Source organism: Notechis scutatus, chromosome 4 (assembly GCF_049901735.1).
Source record: "Notechis scutatus isolate UNSWTSFEM ecotype Mainland chromosome 4, rNotScu1.2, whole genome shotgun sequence".
NCBI lineage: Eukaryota > Metazoa > Chordata > Lepidosauria > Squamata > Elapidae > Notechis > Notechis scutatus.
Genome location: NC_142012.1, coordinates 84,005,274 through 84,024,466, shown reverse-complemented (window position 1 = coordinate 84,024,466; position 19,193 = coordinate 84,005,274). Strand labels below are relative to the sequence as shown.

General features: G+C 42.2%; 1 protein-coding gene and 1 long non-coding RNA gene across 4 annotated transcripts in view; one reads left to right on the top strand and one right to left on the bottom strand.

The window, feature by feature from the left end:
• Positions 1 to 3,693, bottom strand: part of NFKB2 (nuclear factor kappa B subunit 2) — a 55,766-nt gene extending 52,073 nt beyond the window's left edge. Inside the window, exons 1-5 of one of the 3 annotated variants that reach the window (XM_026672752.2) lie at positions 3,615 to 3,693; positions 2,884 to 2,950; positions 1,864 to 1,942; positions 1,645 to 1,685; positions 1,243 to 1,341 (exon numbers count right to left, since the gene is read on the bottom strand). In XM_026672752.2, coding sequence (XP_026528537.1) covers positions 1,243 to 1,341; positions 1,645 to 1,685; positions 1,864 to 1,942; positions 2,884 to 2,907 — 243 coding nt within the window. In that variant the 5' untranslated portion in view covers positions 2,908 to 2,950; positions 3,615 to 3,693. The remainder of the gene's footprint in view (positions 1 to 1,242; positions 1,342 to 1,644; positions 1,686 to 1,863; positions 1,943 to 2,883; positions 2,951 to 3,614) is intronic. The other 2 variants (XM_026672751.2, XM_087963980.1) reach the window with 2 other exon arrangements.
• Positions 3,694 to 5,020: 1,327 nt separating this feature from the next.
• On the top strand, positions 5,021 to 6,238 carry LOC148130808 (uncharacterized). The gene is made up of 2 exons (XR_015749331.1): positions 5,021 to 5,119; positions 6,060 to 6,238. It is a non-coding gene; the product is annotated as an uncharacterized LOC148130808 (long non-coding RNA).
• Positions 6,239 to 19,193: the final 12,955 nt, after the last annotated feature.

The following is a 19,193-nucleotide window of genomic DNA, read 5'->3' as shown; positions in this document are numbered from 1 at the left end:
AGAAATATTGTCATATATAATTTATACTGAGTTGATTTATGATCATGATACAAACCTATCAAGTTTCATTAACATAGACTACAATAGACTAGCTTAGTTTAGTTAGCCAAAATATTTATTTTTATTTATTTGTCTTATTTATTAAATAACTATCCAAAATAACTCTGAGCAGTTCATGTTATGAACAAACAGCACACTCATATTTTTGCATTTATTAAAGAAGAAGCAAAAAAGTAAAAAATAGTACAATGAAATAACCAATTTCCAAATTCTGATTTAGTGTGCCTCAAAACATGCAAAGCTAATTTTAACAGCTATTTTTACTGATAAATTGTTTGAGTATAATAAATATCTTAGTTTATCTGGCTTGCTGATCTGCTCACATTAAATGAAAATAAAATTACTTATGGATAGAAGCAGATGGTCTTTTCAATCTGGTTAATTCCATACATTTACGTTTTGGTTTAATACACTTTCTTGATTTTAATTTAATCTAGGATTATGTTTTTATGTTTTAGCCAGAATATTTAAGCTTCTTTTATACACAATTCTTGTTACACTCTATCCAGCTAGTTTTGAGGAATTTTCTTGAACCAAACAACACAAATTGGAACAAAAGTTTTTTTTAAATTGATCATAATTTTGTTATTTAGATCGCATTCCAAAAGATCCAAGGTTAATTAACTTGACATTTTAAAATTAACTTAGAACTCTGAATGCAAGATACAGGTTCGAAAAGAATTTCTAAACGCCTTCCATAAGGAAGGGTAAAATATACAATAATCACAGTTTCATAACATGCTCTTCCTTTTTATTGCTGGGTGCTCTCTGTCCATGGTTATAAGAACAGTCTTGTGCAAAATGTAGAAAATCAAAATTTTCTATTCCTACAGAATAAATGTTCAGTTGCTCTGGAATCAAAAGCCTGCTACCGGAAGTAATAGATTTAAGGCCCAAGACTAACACAATAAAAATAGATGCATTTACTTCAGTCAGTTATCTATAACAACCAGGCATAATGTTATGAAAACTTTAAAATATTGAAATGGGTATCAAAACTAATTACTTTTATGACTTTCTATACTGTATCTTAATTAATCAGAAAGTCCAAACAAAATTATGTACCAATAAGACTACTAAAAAGCTATTTAACTTTTACTGAAGACAGAAAAGGCAACGTAGATTATTCTTTAAAGAGAGATTTTTCATAAAACATGATAAATAAATGAATGTGATACTCACCTTGACAGTGGGATAGGTCTTGTGCCCCTTCTCACTAGATGCTCCAGGCAGCCCACCATGTGAGGGCCCTTCACAGCCATAACGGAACCGGAAACCTCGCTGCCAAAAATGGTAATTCAAGCAAAGCCATTCCATCAGAAAAACAAACAAACAAACGGCTAGGAAAAAGTTTGCCTACAATAGGATATAGATGGGGAATGATGGAGATCCTTGATACTGTCTGAGCTTGGTTGTTGCAATTACACTGAAGATGTTACCTAGTGTGGTAATGAAACATCTGCAAATAAATAAGCGCTGAGAGCACAAAGTTCAACGCTGTGAACCCACAATTCAACCCTGAGCTACATATATTCTCTTCTATTTATATAGTTGGGGAACCCAGCATCTTTAGAAAATCCTTACCTGTTTTGGCTGTTCAATTATAGTGAGAAATGGGCCTTCAACTAAAACAAACAAACAGGAAGATATTCAGAGTATCGCAATGTTAAATACACTTATAAATTTATGTAATACAATTTCAGAGGAACAATATTAACAAAACACATGAACATTAGCTCCTTCCCTCAGTTATCTATAGTTCCACATTCCTCAGGATACATAACTTACCAAAAAGTTCCTTACCTGTCTCCATGAACAGCTCTTTCTGCTCAATCAAATGAGCACCAAACTGAAAATCGTCATAGTCTATCCCATCTAAGCACTGCATACAAACAAGGATCAAGAACAAAACCAATCATCTTAATGCCCAGATGATTGAAAGCATTATAGACATAGCATTATAAAGATTTCTAAATAAGTCAGCAGGAATGATATCTACATGGTCTCTGTTACTAATGACAACTAAATGAAAACATTGGGAACTAAAAACAACTTATCTAAGGCAAGATCTCCTGAGCATTTGATAGCACAGAATGCTCCCATCCAACCCTCTGCACTGGTGTACACTACAATTCACATAATAAATGCACTTTAAATACCTACACTCTTTAAAGTCAGGCAACCCGAAAAACCAATAACTATCTAAACAAGAATGTTAGATGAGTTTCTTAGGGCATATTTCTCATCTGGAAGAAGGCAAATATGAAAATGATATCACCAATAAGTTGTTTGGGGAAAAGAAAAAAACAACCATTTTCCCCGTTACTGTTTAAGCCTCACCTTACTTCACATATAAAATCAATCATATATATATATGATTGATTATATATATAGACATACACATACACATACTTACATATGTATGTATGTGTATGTCTATATATATAATCAAGACATACACATACATATATATATATAGACATACACATACATACATACATACATACATACACACATACATAAACAGTTGTACTACAGAAAACACAGAGCTATTCCTTTTTATGTGTGTGGCACCTCAAGCATTATGCTCTGGAAGGACTGTTGTGTAATGCATATTTGCTTGTCTTGGGCCCAACAAATAACAAAGGCAGAGAAGACAACTTTTGGTTTTTATTTTAAGCTTTCTCATTATCCAAAAAGATACTGCAGCTTTGCAAACTTGGGACTCGAAGGCAAGGCAAGGAAGGAAGGCCCAGATTTCACCCAGATCACAATTCAAAGTGACCTGGGAGGGGGAAAACTTCCAAGCAATGGAAGACTCACCGCGGGATAGCTTTCACCATCCATGGAGGATCTAGCTGATAATCAGGGAATTGGCAATACGACTCTGCTGAAGAAACAGAACAGACGGAGGAACTTAAAAACGAAAAAAGCAAGCACACTCTCTGCTTCTGCTGCCGCCGCCGCCGCCGCCAAAAGAAGCCTAGGGGAAACTGGGCGGTGCAAGACAGTACGGCTGGAAAGTCCCTAGAAATCCAGCAAAGCCCAATTAGAGGGAGGGACAGACAGAAAAAGAAGGCAGGCTCTGCTCCGCTTTCTCGCTGCTTCTGGGCAGTGGCAGCGCAGCTTCTTCCGCCTTCCTTACAGCCTTCTCATCTCCAGGCCCTCTTGTGGGGCGGGCAAAAAAAGCGCTGCCGAGGGCCGCTTTTGGGGAGACGCCCAGTCAGCCTTCCGAGGAGTGGGGGGGCCTAGAGGCCGCCTCATTTTTCTCCAGCAATTGGGAGTCAGCTTTGCCCCGCCCGCTGATCCTTGGCGCGGGAGGAAATGCCCCGTTACCCTGCCATGGTGGCACTGTGACCGGCGTGCTAGGTTATTGTTGTTCGGGGATTTCAGACGGCTCGCTGAGGGGCAGGGAGGGCAAGAGAGGAGGAGGAGGAGATCCGCTTCCCCCCAGGGAAATGGAAGCCCGGGGAGGGCGTCTCTTTGGAGAAACCCTAAAGAGGCACCAAAGGTCGGGTTGAAAGAGCCCGGCGGCTGCTGCTGCTGCTACTCACCAATAATTTACCGCCAAACCGCTCTGCCATCCTTGAGGCCAAACTTCCCCGGCCTCGCCTAAGCTCCGCCCGTTCCTTCGGTAGGGGTTTTTCCTGCTTGTCAGCTGATTTCGCGAGGGGCGAACTCCGGGCAAAAGGTGTGGACGAATGACGCCTCTTGGTAAAACCACCGTAGATCTTCCGCGCGGCGAGCGAACATTTTGGGCCGGAAGAAACTCTCGTCAGCCTTCGCCCCCTGAAGAAGTTTCGAGCGATCATCTTTTTTTATCTCCGCTTCAAGAGCGGTTTAAAAGAAAAAAATGACAGCAGGGAAGCGAAGGGGAGAAGGAAGAAATGGATTCTGGTCGGAACGAGAAAAACAACAACTTGTTTGGCTCCATCCCTGCCTTTGGAAATAAAACTCCAAAGAGTTCTGAAATCTGCACCATGCTGCAAAAGTTCACTTTTCTCTTTTATTCCATTCCTCGGAAAAGATAGGCTGTCTGGTAAATTGGTGAGTGGTCAAGTCAAATCTCTTTACACTGGAAGCAGAAGTAAGCAATGTTGAATAGAGGTAATTCCTGGACTTAAAAACTACAATTAAGACCAGAACTTCCCTTGTTATGTGAGGTTGTTAAGCAAGTCATGCCTGGTTTTATAATCATCTTTTTTTTTTTTGCAAGTTATGAAGTGATTCGTGCCAGTTTTTAAGTGAATCACATGGTCATTAAATGAATCCAGCTTCCCAGTTGACTTTGTTGGAAACCAGCTGGGAAGATCACAACTGGAGATCATGTGACCCCCAGGACACTGCAAATAATCTCCAAAAACAATGAGCAGCACATAATTTTTTAAAAATTTTTTGGGGGGAAATCCGGGCTGGCTGAGAAAAGAGTGCAAGCCATGGCGGAAGCTCCCTTTCTCCTCCTCCTCCCCCCCACTTTCTCTCTAGACACCCTGGCTGGCTGTGGCAGGGCCGGGAGGGTGCGCATGTAACAAAAAAATACCCAAGGAGAGCTTGCCAGCTTGACTCAGCCTTGGCTTTCGGGGAGTGGGGGTGGGGACCGGCTGATGGGCGAGTGTCTTTTGTGAGACCGCTACAGCTTTCTCTCATCCTGACCCCCCAGGGTAGGCATGTGAGGTTTGGCGGGGCTAGCCCGCTTTTCCCGCTGCCCTGAGTTTCTTAAAGCCGTGCCTGGGCGCTGCGGGCCCATCCCCCTTTCCGTCGCCACATCCTCCAGGATCCCATTCCTACCCTGCCAGCCCTCGTGTTAGTGAGGCCAGCGTCGGTCGAGGCTAGGTCGGGCCAGTGTCTCATGACGGAGAGCAGGTTGCGCATCTTCCCAAGCAACCAAGGCATGCCCAGCACCAACAAGGGCCGGAAGAAGCTCCAGCAAAAGTGAGGCGCCAGAGAATCGGCCCCGGACGCTTCTCCATCCTCCCCCCTCTCCCTTACCTTCTCAGGCCAGGCGAGTGAAGTGAAGATTTATGGTCAACAAATTTAGAGAAAAATGGTTATAATTAATGTTTGTATAAGGTTTGTTATTTGTATTTGAAAGAGATTGTACCCAGACAGTACACTGCCATTGTGAATATGGAAATCTCTCTATGTAAAAGTGAAATACCACACACGCATCATCACAAAATCTCCAGAACCATAAAGCCTACAAACCTGAAATTTGGCATGTATGTTTCTCTTGGCTTCTAGGTGCTCACTAAGAAAGGATTTTTTAAAATGACTATCAGAGTATTAGTATTTTGTATATTATTATTAACACACCTTGGTGCTAAGGAGTTCTATTCCCCCTCCCCACCTGAAAAGAAATCTGTTTCAAATGCAAAACACAGGAGGAGTTTCAGTTTTAGTTTCACAGCACCAAGCAGCTTTAGTACAGAACAGTTGAGCTAAGCCACGCCCAGGCTCCTTGCTGTCTCCTTGCTCACACAGCAAATACTGCTTCAGTTTCCATGTTTCAGTTTCCAAACAGCCCTTGACTCTCACACACTGACAGGACGCTAGCCAGATGAATACCAATGGATGCTGGTAGGCAGAGGCACATTTCCCCCCCTTATTTTCCTCCCCAAAAACTAAGCTCGATCACATAGTTTCATAGCGAAGCACGGGGTATTATTGAGCTAGTTTTATATATAAAAAGAAATTGCATAATAAAAAATAATTTAAAAAAACCTAATAAGCAATGATCAATGACACCTGAAATAAAAAAATAATCACACTCAGTAAAACCACATCATCAAAGCTCACCTAACCACCTCGCCCAAACACAGAAGCAGCTAAGTCTAGCCTTGCAAAAAACTAGGGTCTCTGGGGAAAATGCTGTGCTTTTTCTTAGAAAATCGTGACATGCCTATTAGGTAGAGGTAGTATAGCTTTGTTTGAGTTTAAATTCATTCTTTGGGGTTTTCTGACTGGATCAATTAATATTTTACAATTTTGCTTCGAAATAGTATTCCTGGAGATGGAGCAACTGACAGCTTTCTACTGTTGGAAGAAATGTCCATGTGGGTTCAGTTCCAAGTGAGGAGAAAGACACTAGAAACATGGAGGCTGTTTGGAAAGATGGTTTAATGGTGGACAGGACCACATGGTTTGAGATCCTGGGCAATTGAGCACATGGGGGTGTGTGTGAGAGAGATTTATACCCTCTCTTGGGCTTTAAAATTGCTTCCTGTTCCTGTGAAAGAAATGTATTCTGATTGGTTGTCAGTGTCAGGGTTCCAGCAGTTACTCCAATTAAATCATGAGCCTTGAGCCACACTCCCAAAACTAACATTTTGTATACATGTTTTATAGTTGACAGTCAGATTCCCATGGGGCTATGCAGAGGTAACCTTGTAGGTTGTCCCAGGGTTGGTTGAAACTTGCTGGGTGATGCAATCTTCCCAGGTTCCATGTAGTGAGATGGGTAGAGGGCTAATCCTATTATGTCCTGAGGGTGAAGGTCTTTTGTTTTGTAGATAAGCTGACCTAGCCTTTTGTCTTGTAGGCACCAAAATATCTGATGGGGGGGAGGGGGCAGGAGCTGAGGTTCTTAGTTTATGTCTTTAGAATGGTGGGAACAACTCAATTCAGCCAGAAAACGCCACCTTTGACACAGAGCTTGGATATTGAAAAGAAGCACATAGACATGTTCCCCAGGGTGGGAAATGGTGAAAAACCACTTCATTTTCAGATGCAAGCTTTCCCTGAAGAGTTAGCCCAAGGCGTATCTCAATATGGTAGATAGAACTCAATTCAGCCATAAAACGCCACTTTTGACGCAGAGCTCAGATATAGAAAAGAAGCACACATTCATGTTCCCCAGGGTGGGAAACGGTGAAAACACACTTCATTTTCGGATCCGAGCTTTCCCTGAGGAGTTAGCCCAAGGCGTATCTCGAAATGGTGGGTAGAAAATTCAGCCAGAAAACAGAACTTTGGACGTGAGAGCTCGGATTTCTAAAACAAGCACATATTCATGTTCCCCTGGGCAGAAAACGTTGAAAAACCACTTCATTTTCAGATCCAAGCTTTCCCTGAGGACTTAGCTGAAGGCGTATCTCAAAATGGTGGGTAGAACTCAATTCAGCCAGAAAACGCAACTTTTGACACAGAGCTCAGATATCAAAAAGAAGGACATATTCACATTCCCCAGGGTGGGAAACGTTGAAAAACTGCTTCATTTTCAGATCCGAGCTTTCTCTGTGGAGTTAGCCCAAGGCGTATCTTTTTTAAAAAAATTCATTGTTATTTTGTTTATTTTCAAAGTGCTTATTTATTTACATGTTAACAGTACTGTGTCAAGCATTTACATATATTTACAATTATTTTCCATATTAAACCTCATTTCTCTTCTCTAACCATAAATACAACATTTCCCATACCTCATAAAACTTCAACTCCTCTTTACCTTTCAAATTCCTCATAAGCCTATCCATTTTGGCACAATCAAGTATTTTATTACCATATTCTCTATTTTATTTATTACCATATTCTCATCTGCTTTCCAGCTCTGGGCATAAACAATCCTTGCCACTGTTGTTATGTGTTGTACAATGTATTGGATATGTTTCTTTAAATTTCCTTTAATCATCCCCAATAAAAACGTTTCTGGTTTAAATTCAATACCGTGTCCTGTAATTTCTTGTATCCATTTCCTCAATTTTTCCCAATATTTTTAGCTTTGGGGCATTGCCACCATATGTGATAGTATGTTCCGTCTGTAAGCTTACATTTCCAACATTCTGGTTTCATGTTCAGAGATATTTTGGCCAATCTCACTGGTGTCAAATGCCATCTATGAAACATCTTAATTAAGGTTTTTTTGTACGTCGTTGACAATGTTAATTTGCAGTTCTTGAGCCAAATTCTCTCCCAATCTTCTAACTGTATACTATGCCCTATATTTTGTGCCCCTGCAATCATTGGACCCTTAACTACTACTTCCATTTCTACTTTGATCAAATAGTTAGATGTTCTAGTTATGAATTTTTCTTTTTTACCAGTCAAAATTTGATCTAGTTGTTGGGGTTTCCTTTCTATTCCAAATTCCTCAGTATCTTTTTTATGCCTCGTTCTTATCTGCAAATGCCACCAGTCCACAATTATACCCTGTTCTTTTAGTTCTTCGTTTGTTTTTAAATTTCCCTGATTATCTAGTAATTCCTTATATCTAATCCTCTTTTTCTTCTCCACTGTATTTGGGTAAATCACTTCTTCCATCGGTGACACCCAGTCCAGTAGTTTCATGTATTGTTTCCTCCTTAACTTTTCCCATGTTGTTTTTAACAATCTAATTTTATGGGGATTGTCTGAAATAAATATAACAATTTTGGTAGTATATTCATTATTATCGTGGCAATTCTGCCCATCGATAGTTGCAACTTTTTCCAACTCTAAATCTTTTTTAATTTGTAACATCAATTATTAATATAAAGTGTAGAGGCGACATAGGAGAGTCTTGTGCTCCTTTTTTAATTCCAAATATTTCAGTGCAGTCTCCATTTACTATCACTCTAACTTTCTGTGTGGCATATATTATACTAATCATTTTTTCAAATTTTATTCCAAATCTCATACTTTTAATTTGTTGGTTCAAGAACTGCCAATTAAGGTTGTCAAATGCCTTCTGAGCATCCAGAAGATTAGTGCCGCCTGTTTCCCAGGATGTGCCTAAATATTCTAAAATGTCTAAGACCATTCTTGTATTATTTCTAATTTGCCTTGCTGGCAAAAAAACAACAACCCAAAACATTCTGGTCTGGATGTATTATTTTATTTAGGACTATCTTCAATTTTCCTGCCATTATTGTGGTAAAGATTTTTATAGTGGTAAAGATTTTTATAGTCAACATTCAGCAGCGAGATCAGTCTATAATTTTTGTTATATTTGTGATCTGCACTCTTTTGGAATGAGGGAAATATAAGCTTCAGTCCATGATTCTGGTATATTTGATAATTCCAATACATTGTTAAACACTTCCAACAATATATTCCCAAAGCATTCATACAACCATTTGTATACCTCTGCTGGAATTCCATCTGGCCCCGGAGTTTTGTTACTCTTCTGTTTTTGTACCGCCCTTTCTAATTCCATGGCTCTTATCCGCCTATTTAATATTTCTCTGTGATCTTCCCTTAATTCTGCCAAACTATTTCTTTGTAGATATTCTATAATATCTATATCTATGTTGTTCACATATAATCTTTCAAAATAATTCTGGATTAATCACTTTTTTCCGCCACTTTATGCTGTATCTCTGTATGCTGTACCATTTTCATCCTCAAATTACTGCCATCAATTTCTTTTCTTTTTCTCTTTTTAATTTGTGGGTTAACCACTTCCCCGATTTGTTAGCGTGCTCCAAGAAATTTTGATTCGCTACTTTTACATCTCTCACCCTCTCTTCTTGGTTCACCATATTTAATTTGAGTTTAGCTAAAGCCAATAAGCACAACTTTTGACGGAGACTGCATTTAGAAAACAAGCAGGATGGAAAACATTGAGAATCCACTTCATTGTCAGATCCAAGCTTTCCCTGAGGAATTATCCCAAGGCATATCTCAAAATATTGGCCAGAAAACACAACTTTTCACGCAGAGCTCGGATTTCGAAAAGAACTTCATTTTCATGTTTCCCATGGTGGAAAACATTAAAACCCCACTTCCATTTTGGATCCGAAATTTCCCTGAGGAAGAATCCCAAGGCATATTTCAAAATGGTGGCTAGAATTCAATTCAGCCAGAAAAAAGAACTTTGCACACAGAGCTTGGATTTTGAAAACAAGCACATGTTCCCCAGGGTGGAAAACGTTGAAAACCCGCTTCATTTTCAGATCCAAGATTTCCCTGAGGCATATCCCAAGGCATATCTCAAAATAGTGAATAGAACACAATTCATCCAGAAAAGGCAACATTTGACGCAGAGCTCGGCTTTCGAAAAGAACTTCATGTTCCCCAGGGTGGCATACATTGAAAACCCACTTCCTTTTCAGATCTGAGATTTCCCTGAGGAGTTATCCCAAGGTAAATCTCAAAATGGTGGGTTGAACTCAATTCATCCAGAAAACACAACTTTTGATGCAGAGCTTGGATTTCGAAATGAACTTTGTTTTCATGTTCCCCAGGATGGAAAACATTGAAAACCCGCTTCATTTTCCGATCCAAGCTTTTCCTGAGTAGTTATCCCCAGGCAAATCTCAAAATAGTGTCTTAAACTTGATTCATCCACAAAGCACAACTTTTGATGCAGAGCTTGGATTTCAAAAAGAACCTCATTTTCATGTTCCCCAGATTAGAAAACATTGAAAACCTGCTTCATTTTCATATTCGAGATTTCCCTGAGGAGACATCCCAAGGTAAATCTCAAAATGATTGCTTGAACGCAATTTATCCACAAAACCCAACTTTTGATGCAGAGCTCAGATTTCAAAAAGAAGTTAATTGTCATGTTCCCCAGGGTGGAAAACATTGAAACACCGCTTCCTTTTCCGATCCGAACTTTCCATGTGGAGATATCCCAAGGCAAATCTCAAAATGGTAGGTTGAACTCAATTATTCCACAACACATCTTTTGACGCAGAGCAAGGATTTCGAAAAGACATTCATTTTCATGTTCCCCAGGGTGGAAAACATTGAAAAGCCGCTTCATTTTCTGATCCGAGGTTTCGCTGATGAGTTCTCCCAAGGCAAATCTCAAAATGGTGGGTTGAACTCAATTCATCCACAAAACACAACTTTTGACGCAGAGCTTGGATTTCGAAAAGAACCTCATTTTCATGTTCCCCAGGGTGGAAAACATTGAAACGCTGCTTCCTTTTCTGATCTGAGCTTCCCGTGAGGAGATATCCCAAGGCAAATCTCAAAATGGTGGGTTGAACTCAATTCATCCACAAAACACATCTTTTGATGCAGAGCTTGGATTTCGAAAAGACATTTTCATGTTCCCCAGGGTGGAAAACATTGAAAAGCCATTTCATTTTCGGATTTGAGTTTTCCCTGAGGAGTTATCCCAAAGCAAATCTCAAAATGGTCAGTTGAATTCAATTCATCCAGAAAACACATCTTTTGATACAGAGCAAGGATTTTGAAAAGACGTTCATTTTCATGTTCCTCAGGGTGGAAAACATTGAAAAGCCGCTTCATTTACGGATCCGAGGTTTCGCTGATGAGTTCTCCCAAGGCAAATCTCAAAATGGTGGGTTGAACTCAATTCATCCACAAAACACAACTTTTGACGCAGAGCTTGGATTTTGAAAAGAACCTCATTTTCATGTTCCCCAGGGTGGAAAACATTGAAACGCTGCTTCCTTTTCTGATCTGAGCTTCCCGTGAGGAGATATCCCAAGGCAAATCTCAAAATGGTGGGTTGAACTCAATTCATCCACAAAACACATCTTTTGATGCAGAGCTTGGATTTCGAAAAGACATTTTCATGTTCCCCAGGGTGGAAAACATTGAAAAGCCGTTTCATTTTCGGATTCGAGTTGTCCCTGAGGAGTTATCCCAAGGCAAATCTCAAAATGGTGGCTTGAGCTCAATTCATCCACAAAGCACAACTTTTCACGCAGAGCTTGGATTTAGAAAAGAACCTCATTTTCATGTTCCCCAGGGTGTAAAACATTGAAAACCGCTTTGTTTTTGGATCTGAGCTTTCCCTGAGGATATATCCCTATCCCTAACCCTAACCCTAATCTCAAAATGGTGGCTTGAACTCAATTCATCCAGAAAAGACAACTTTTGATGCAGAGCTTGGATTTCAAAAAGAACTTTATTTTCATGTTCCCCAGGGTGGAAAACATTGAAAACCCACTTCATTTTCGGATCTGAACTTTCCCTGAGGAGTTATCCCAAGGCAAATCTCAAAATGATGGGTTGAACTCAATTCATCCAGAATAAACAACTTTTGATGCAGCTTGGATTTCAAAAAGAAATTCATTTGAAGGTTCCCCAGAGTAGAAAACATTGAAAATCCGCTTCATTTTCAGATCCGAGCTTTCTCTGAGGAGTTATCCCAAGGCAAATCTCAAAATGATGGGTTGAGCTCTATTCATCCACAAAACACAACTTTTGATGCAGAACTTGGATTTTGAAATGAACTTCATTTTCATGTTTTTCCCAGGATGGAAAACATTGATGATCCGCTTCATTTTCGGATCCGAGCTTTCCCTGAGGAGATATCCCTAAACCTAACCCTAAACCCTAACCATTTCCCCTTACCCCAACCCCAACCCTAACCCTTCTTACCTGACTTTCAGTTTCAATCTTTTGAAGTGGGATGTCTTTTTCTGTTCATCTCTTGCGGGCTTCGGCCTCATGTTGTCATATTAATATAATGCATTAATAATAAAGATACAGAATAGCCTAAAAATACCCTATTAAAAGAGGTTTTTCCCCCCCCTTCTCCTTGTTATTCCTTCCTGGACCACAGGATGGCACTGTTTTCTGTTTCCCTTAGAAAGGCGGCCGAGAAAAAACCTTTTCAAAAATGCCCTCGAAAAAGGTTTTTTTTTTTAAAAAAAGGTGACTGCGGTACCTGCTTTTCTGTCCCTTAACGAGAGCGTTCGAGCTTTCGTAATACCGTATATTAATAATGTTAATAATGAGGCATTTCAATTAATGATTCAGAATAATAAACTTTGAAACCCAGCGTGGCGAAAAAGTTGCCGTGCGAGGAAGTTGGGGGGGAAGACTAAAACGAATGGACGGGAAGTCGGCCGTCGTAGAAAAGTCGTTCTTCTCAGGCACCCGGGGGGAATGGCCACGGTAAATGGGCAAGAAGTTCACCGTGCCGAAAAGGTCTCCGCGAAAGGAAGTTGGGGGGATGACTTAGGAAGAGGGATGGGAAGTCAGCCATGATGGGAAGGTCATTTTTCAAAGGCAGTAGGGGACGGCTGCAGACAACGGACAGGAAGTTCGCCTTGCCAAGAAGTAACTCTCTACTATATTTTATTTCTTTCCTTTATTTATTATCCTAACACTCATCTTGTCCGCTACATGCCCGACTGTGTCTCTTTCCCAAAAGACAGGCTGGTGGAACGTCTTCTCGGCAGGCCTCCACCTACATCCGTCCAGTGGCCCGGTTCTAGAAAGTGGAAGAAATGGCTGTTATACTGGTACCTTTTTCACAAAAATAGGGAGCGGGAAAAGACAAAGAGCTACTGAAATTGCCTCTCTGTGTTTGGGGAAAATGTTCCCACAAGATGGGACCCAAAGTTTTGGAACTGACCCTGTCTTTACTCTACAAAGCTGTTCATCCGCCTGTCTCTTCTCCTCCCTTTCGGTTTTGGATTCTCCTGCTACTGCTTAGAAAGCCCCCTCACGTGTCCTTTGCCAATCTGTCCCTCTGGCCAGGAACCGAAGCCTGTAGGAACGGGGCTTTCTCTGCAGGGCTACCGGATTCTGTGTCAGGACTCTGGAGAGCGGCTCTTTCCCAGACTGTCAGAGAACTGAAGAATAGGGGGATGGTTCCATCTCTTGGAGCGAGCTTCAACTTCTCCAGACTCTTAACTGGAACTCATTTCAATGGCATAATGTTGCTCTAGTTTTCACTTGCTATTATTTGTCTCAAACTAAGCGCCATGACCCAAAGTACTGGTGTTGGTCTGTTAAGGGGATTTTCAAAGTTTAGGTTACGACTCTATTTATTGCTACAGTTTAATTTAGTATGCTAAGATTTAGGGTGTAATCTTTAGAGTTATTTCTAATTTTACATTTGGTATGTTACTTTTTATCTAGCTGGATTTGGTTTCTTCTACCATCAAGGCACCTGAGAATCATTACATTTATAGCAACGTGAATGCCATTAAAATTCTTAAAACAAAATAAGAACTGGTCAAATTAAACCTCGGCAAAAGAGAGGAGTTCATACCTTGAGAGAAGAGAATGGGAGATCGCCCGGCCCTCCCGTATCTCCAAATGCCAAAGGCTGTCCTTCTCTTTGGCTCCCAACCTTCCCCAGTCTTTCTAAAACGAAAAGCCTCAACCTCAGTGAAATTGCCCCCCAACCCCAAAAAACCCAAATCTCTCAAGGACAACTTATCTGTTTTCCCCGAATTCCTTTGTAACAGCCAGCAGGGCAGAGCTCACACAGAAAACACATCCTCCTTCCTCCACTGCTTTTCCCAAAAGGCTCGAGCTCTCAGCCAGCAGGCCTTTTATAGGACTGGACCCAATCAGTGAATGCAGCTGTGACTGGGAGAAATGAGCAGATTGCAAGCCAGACTCTGCAAAGACTCGTTGCATATTGCCTGGACGTTTGGCCTCATGTTGTCCTATTAATATTAATAAGGTGTTAATAATTAAGATATAGGATAGTAGCCTAAAAAAACCCATTAAAGGGTTTTTTTTTCTGGCTGCTATTCCTTCTTGGACCACAGGAAGGCCCTGTTTTCCAATTCCAGGCTGCTGCAGAACAGGCACACGAGAAAGAATCCGGTTTCAAAAAATGCCATTGAAAAGGTGTTTTTTTTTTCTGTGTGGCCGCAATACCAACTTACACCACGGGGGGCACCGTTTTCTGTCCCGTAGAAAGAGCATTGAAGTTTTCATTCGCCTTTTTAACTCGCTTTAAGAAGCGAAAGGAACTCCTTCTCTCCCTGTGTTGCGGCCCCTGGTCCTCCTCTGCCCCTATTAATGTTAATAAGGATGTGTTTTATCATGGTGATATAGAATAATAAACTTAAAATCCCAGCGTGGGAAAAAAAGTCGCTGCACGAGGAAGGGGTGGGGGAGACTAAAAATAATGGACTAGAAGTCGGCCGTCATAGAAAGGTCGTTCTTCTCAGGCAATGGGGCGGCGGTGGGGGGGGGGACGGGGGACAGCCGCGATGAACGGACAAGTTCACCGTGCCGAAAAAGTCGCCGCGAAAGGAAGTTGGGGGGACGACTTAGAAGGAGGGACGGGAAGTAGGCCATGATGGGATGGTCATTTTTCAAAGGCACTGAGGAACAGCGGCAGACAGCGGATTGGAAGTCGGCCATATTGGGAAGGTCATTTTCAAAGAAACTTGATTGTCTCAAGGGCCGCATAGAGGGGCGGGGCTTTTTTCCTGACGCTCTGCTCTGCGGGCCGCGTTTCTCTGTCTCCTTGATCCTGGGTGAAAGGTGGGGGGAGGGGACGCGTGAGCGATGTCACAGGATTGCCCTCCCTGTTTTGGTTTTTTTCCTAAACAATGAAACGTCATTGTGCACAAAAACCATGATTCCCCCCCCCCCCCACCTAATCTTCGGTAAATCCTTGCTTTCCCCGTTGGCTACTGGCTTGCGGCTGCACCGGGTCTTCCTCGCTTGGATAGGCCTCGACTTACGACCGGCTCATTTAGGGACCGTTGAGTTGCCATGAGACCTTTTCACAGGCTGCTGTGACACCCCCGCGGTCACGGGCTACAAACCGGGGTGCTTGGAGACTGGGGAGAATCATCATAGAACCATCCCCTAGGCGTGCAGGCCCTGGGAACATCAGAGCCTGAGAAGATGCGACGGGTAAAAGGGCGGGGGGGGCAAGGAAAAGTGACGGCAGCACCAAAGTCAAGGAGGGGAAACAAGACAGACCACTTGAGGGATGCGATGCCAGCTTTCCATTCAAAGGTGCCCTCGGATGCCAATACATGAAAAGAGGAAACCCATCTCCCACCTGTCCTCCTCCCTTCCCTGCTAGAGCCAGAGTCAGCCTCCCACCGTGACTCCAGGCTCCGCTCTATTCTCCGCCCTCCTCTCCCCTCCATCTCATGCAATCGAGGAAAGAAGCACATTCTCCATCAGGCGTGTCGAAGCTCTTCCGCAGCTTCCCTGTAGCGGCGGCAAGGTCCTTCCCCCTGCAGTGACCGAGGGCAGCTCCTTCCTTCCTATCCCTGCAGCAGGCGGGTGTAAAGTCTTCTGAGGAAGACTCCAGGCCCAAGGCCTTTTATCCTCCCCTCATTGTCCCAAAAAAGGAAACAACTGAAAACAAAAGTGATTCTTTCAAACATCTGAGGAACAGCAGTGGCCTCCTGATCTGCCTCCCCCCCCCCCGGGGGGACACTGACGGATGGGGAGTCCAGTGAAAAGACCATCTACTCTGCTCTGGCCGGAGAGGCCAGGATCGACACCACCGGTTCGAGTGGGGGCCATTAAGAAACACCCGCTTCCCTACCTTTAAGTTCCAAGCTCTCGCTCTTCCCCACCGCACAAAGGATGATCACCTTGGCAGCGACACGCTCAACGGTATCTCTTTCCCAAAAGGCAGGCTGGTGGGATGTCTTCTCAGCAGGACTCCACCTGCATCCGTCCAACAGCCCAGTTCTAGAAAGAGGGAGAAATGGGGGTTCTACAGGCAGACTTTTTCTCCAAAAGGGGGCAGGAGAAAAGACAAAGTAGCTACTGAAGTTGCCCCTATGTGTTTGGGAAAACGGTGCCGACTCAATGGGACCCAAATTATTGGAACCACCCATGCTTCATCCACAAAACTACCCATCTACCTGTCCCTTCTCCTCCCTTTCAGATTCTGCTGCTGCTTAGATGACCCCACAGGTCCTTTCTGAACCTTCCCTGTGGCCAGAAACTAAAGCCTCCGCCCATAGGAAAAGGGCCTTGCACAGGTACGGTGCTACAGGACCCTGGAGAGCGACTTTTTGCCAGACTCTTGGAGGATTAAGAATAGGATGTCTGTGCATTTCTTTGATTGAGCTTCAACTTCTCCTGACTCTTAATTGGAACTAATTTCAATCATGTAATGGTGCTCTAATTTTCACTTAGTATTTTTATCAAACTAAGTACCTTGAGGATTTAAAAAACAAAAGTACTGGTGTTAGAAGTGTGCTCTGTTAAGGCTACTGTTCTGTGAGTTTATGGCAAAATTGAGGGCAGCTATTATTGTTAAACTGATTTTTTCAAAGCTGTTACAGCTATATTTATTGCCAGTTTAATTTAGTATGCTAAGATTTAAAGTGTATTCTATATTTAGTTTGGTACATTTTCCTTATTTAGCCAGCTTTGGTTTCTTCTACCATCAAGGCACCTCAAAGTGATTAAATGTAATTTGTAGCAATATGAACACAATTAAAATCATTCTTAACATTAATCATTCAGAAATGAAAAGCTCAGCAAAAAAGATGCCTTCTTACCTTGTTCTTAAATACCTGGAAAGTGAAGGCCACTAGCATCACACAAGGATTCTGCTCCACAGCCCAGGAGCCATGCCAAAAAGGCCCTTTCCCAAAGACCAGATGGTTATGGCCATGGGAATAAAATTCAAACAGGTTCATCCAGCTATCCCCCACCAAGACCATAATCTTTAGTGAGAGATGGACAATCCTCCATCCCTCCCGTGTCTTTTCTGTTCCCTGGCCAAATACAACCTCCTACCGTATCTCCAACTCCCTATTGCTGCCTTCTCTTTGCCTCCCAAACTCCCCATTTATTTCCTTCCCCGTCTTTCTAAAATAAACCGCCTAAAGCTCAGTGAAACTGCCCTCCCAAAAGAAAATCCTCAGGGACAACTTATCTGTTTTCCTGAGTTCCTTTGTAACAGCCAGCAGGGCAGAGCACCCATCCAGCTGTGCTCTAGACAGAAAACCCAGGGAGTGCATCCTCCTTTCTCCACACAAAAAGCTGAAGCTCTCAGCTAGCAGGCCTGTATATGACTGGCCCCACCCTTCTGCCTGGCCCACACCCCTAGATCAGTGAATGCAGCTGTGACTGGGGGAAAGTAGTAAATTGTAAGGGAGACTCTGCGAAGACTCCAGTCACATGTTGCCTCCAGAGACCTGCTTTTCCTTCTTTTTGGCTGGGCTGCTTTGGACTGTCTGTAGAGCAAGGGAAGGAATCTCCTGCCCTTCCTCGCTTTGGACAAAGTTGGCCAGACAAAAGCCACATCCTTGGACTTCTGCCCTGTCTTGGTATTGCCTAAAACCCAAGGTGGTGATTGCTCTTGAAAGGCAAAAGTTCATTCTGGTATGCAGTTAATTGTTAATTGTTTTATATCTTGTGGTGATGCTGACCAAACTGCTGGGGATGAACTTTTGGTTAAACTGTAGATTTCCTTGTAATGTAACTGTTCCCTAAGAAAGTATTGTATTTTTGTTATCTTTCATCAAGGGCAGGGAACCGTTCTTACTGTTGATGGCTTGGTCTTTGTTAAAAACATTAATTATTAAAAATCCTAACAAGTTAGAAAGATTTGCAAATACACAGCATTGTGATTCAGCTTTATAAGTAAATGCTGTTATAGTAGAATTCATTGTGCTTTCCTTTGAAAAATCCTAGAGTAAGTGAAATCTGTACGTTTTTGTCAGGACTGTACAGATGTTGGCTAAATCTCCCAAAATAAACCAGAATTCTACCTGGCTTTGGCATCTGGAGTCCCAGGGCAGGACTGGAATGTACCCCAAGAGATGTTCTCTTATCAAATGACCCAAGCACCAGAGCTCACTGTAACAGCATTGCCAAAAAGGCACTAAGAGTTGTAAATCTAATCTTATGAAGCTTCTCCTCCGGAAATATTAAATTGCACATTAGGGCATACAAAACTTTTGCTAGACAAATACTCAAATACAATTCATCAGTCTGGAATCCGCACTGTATATCAGACATTAATACAATTGAGCAAGTCCAGAAGTATTTCACGAGAAGAGTATTACACTCCTCTGCTCGCAACAGAATACCCTATATCACCAGGCTGGAGGTTTTGGGCTTGGACAACTTTGAACTACGCCACTTACGGTTGGACTTAAGCATAGCACACAAAATTATCTGCTACAATGTCCTACCCGTCAATGACTACTTCAGCTTCAACCGCAACAATACAAGAGCACAAACAGATACAAACTCAATGTAAACTGCTCCAAACTTGATTGCCGAAAGTAGGACTTCAGCAACAGAGTGGTCAATGCCTGTAATGCACTCCCTGACTCTGTTGTTACACCCCCAGCCTAACCCCCCTCCCCCACTCCTTTAACCTCAAACTATCCACTAGTGACCTCACCCCATTCCTAAGAGGTCTGTAAGGGGTGTGCATCGTGCCTACTGTCCCTGTCCTATTGTCCCCATTTATTCGTACCTATTTCCTGTATTCTTACTCATGTTTATACTTATACCCATTATCTTGTAAGCGATTGACAAATCAG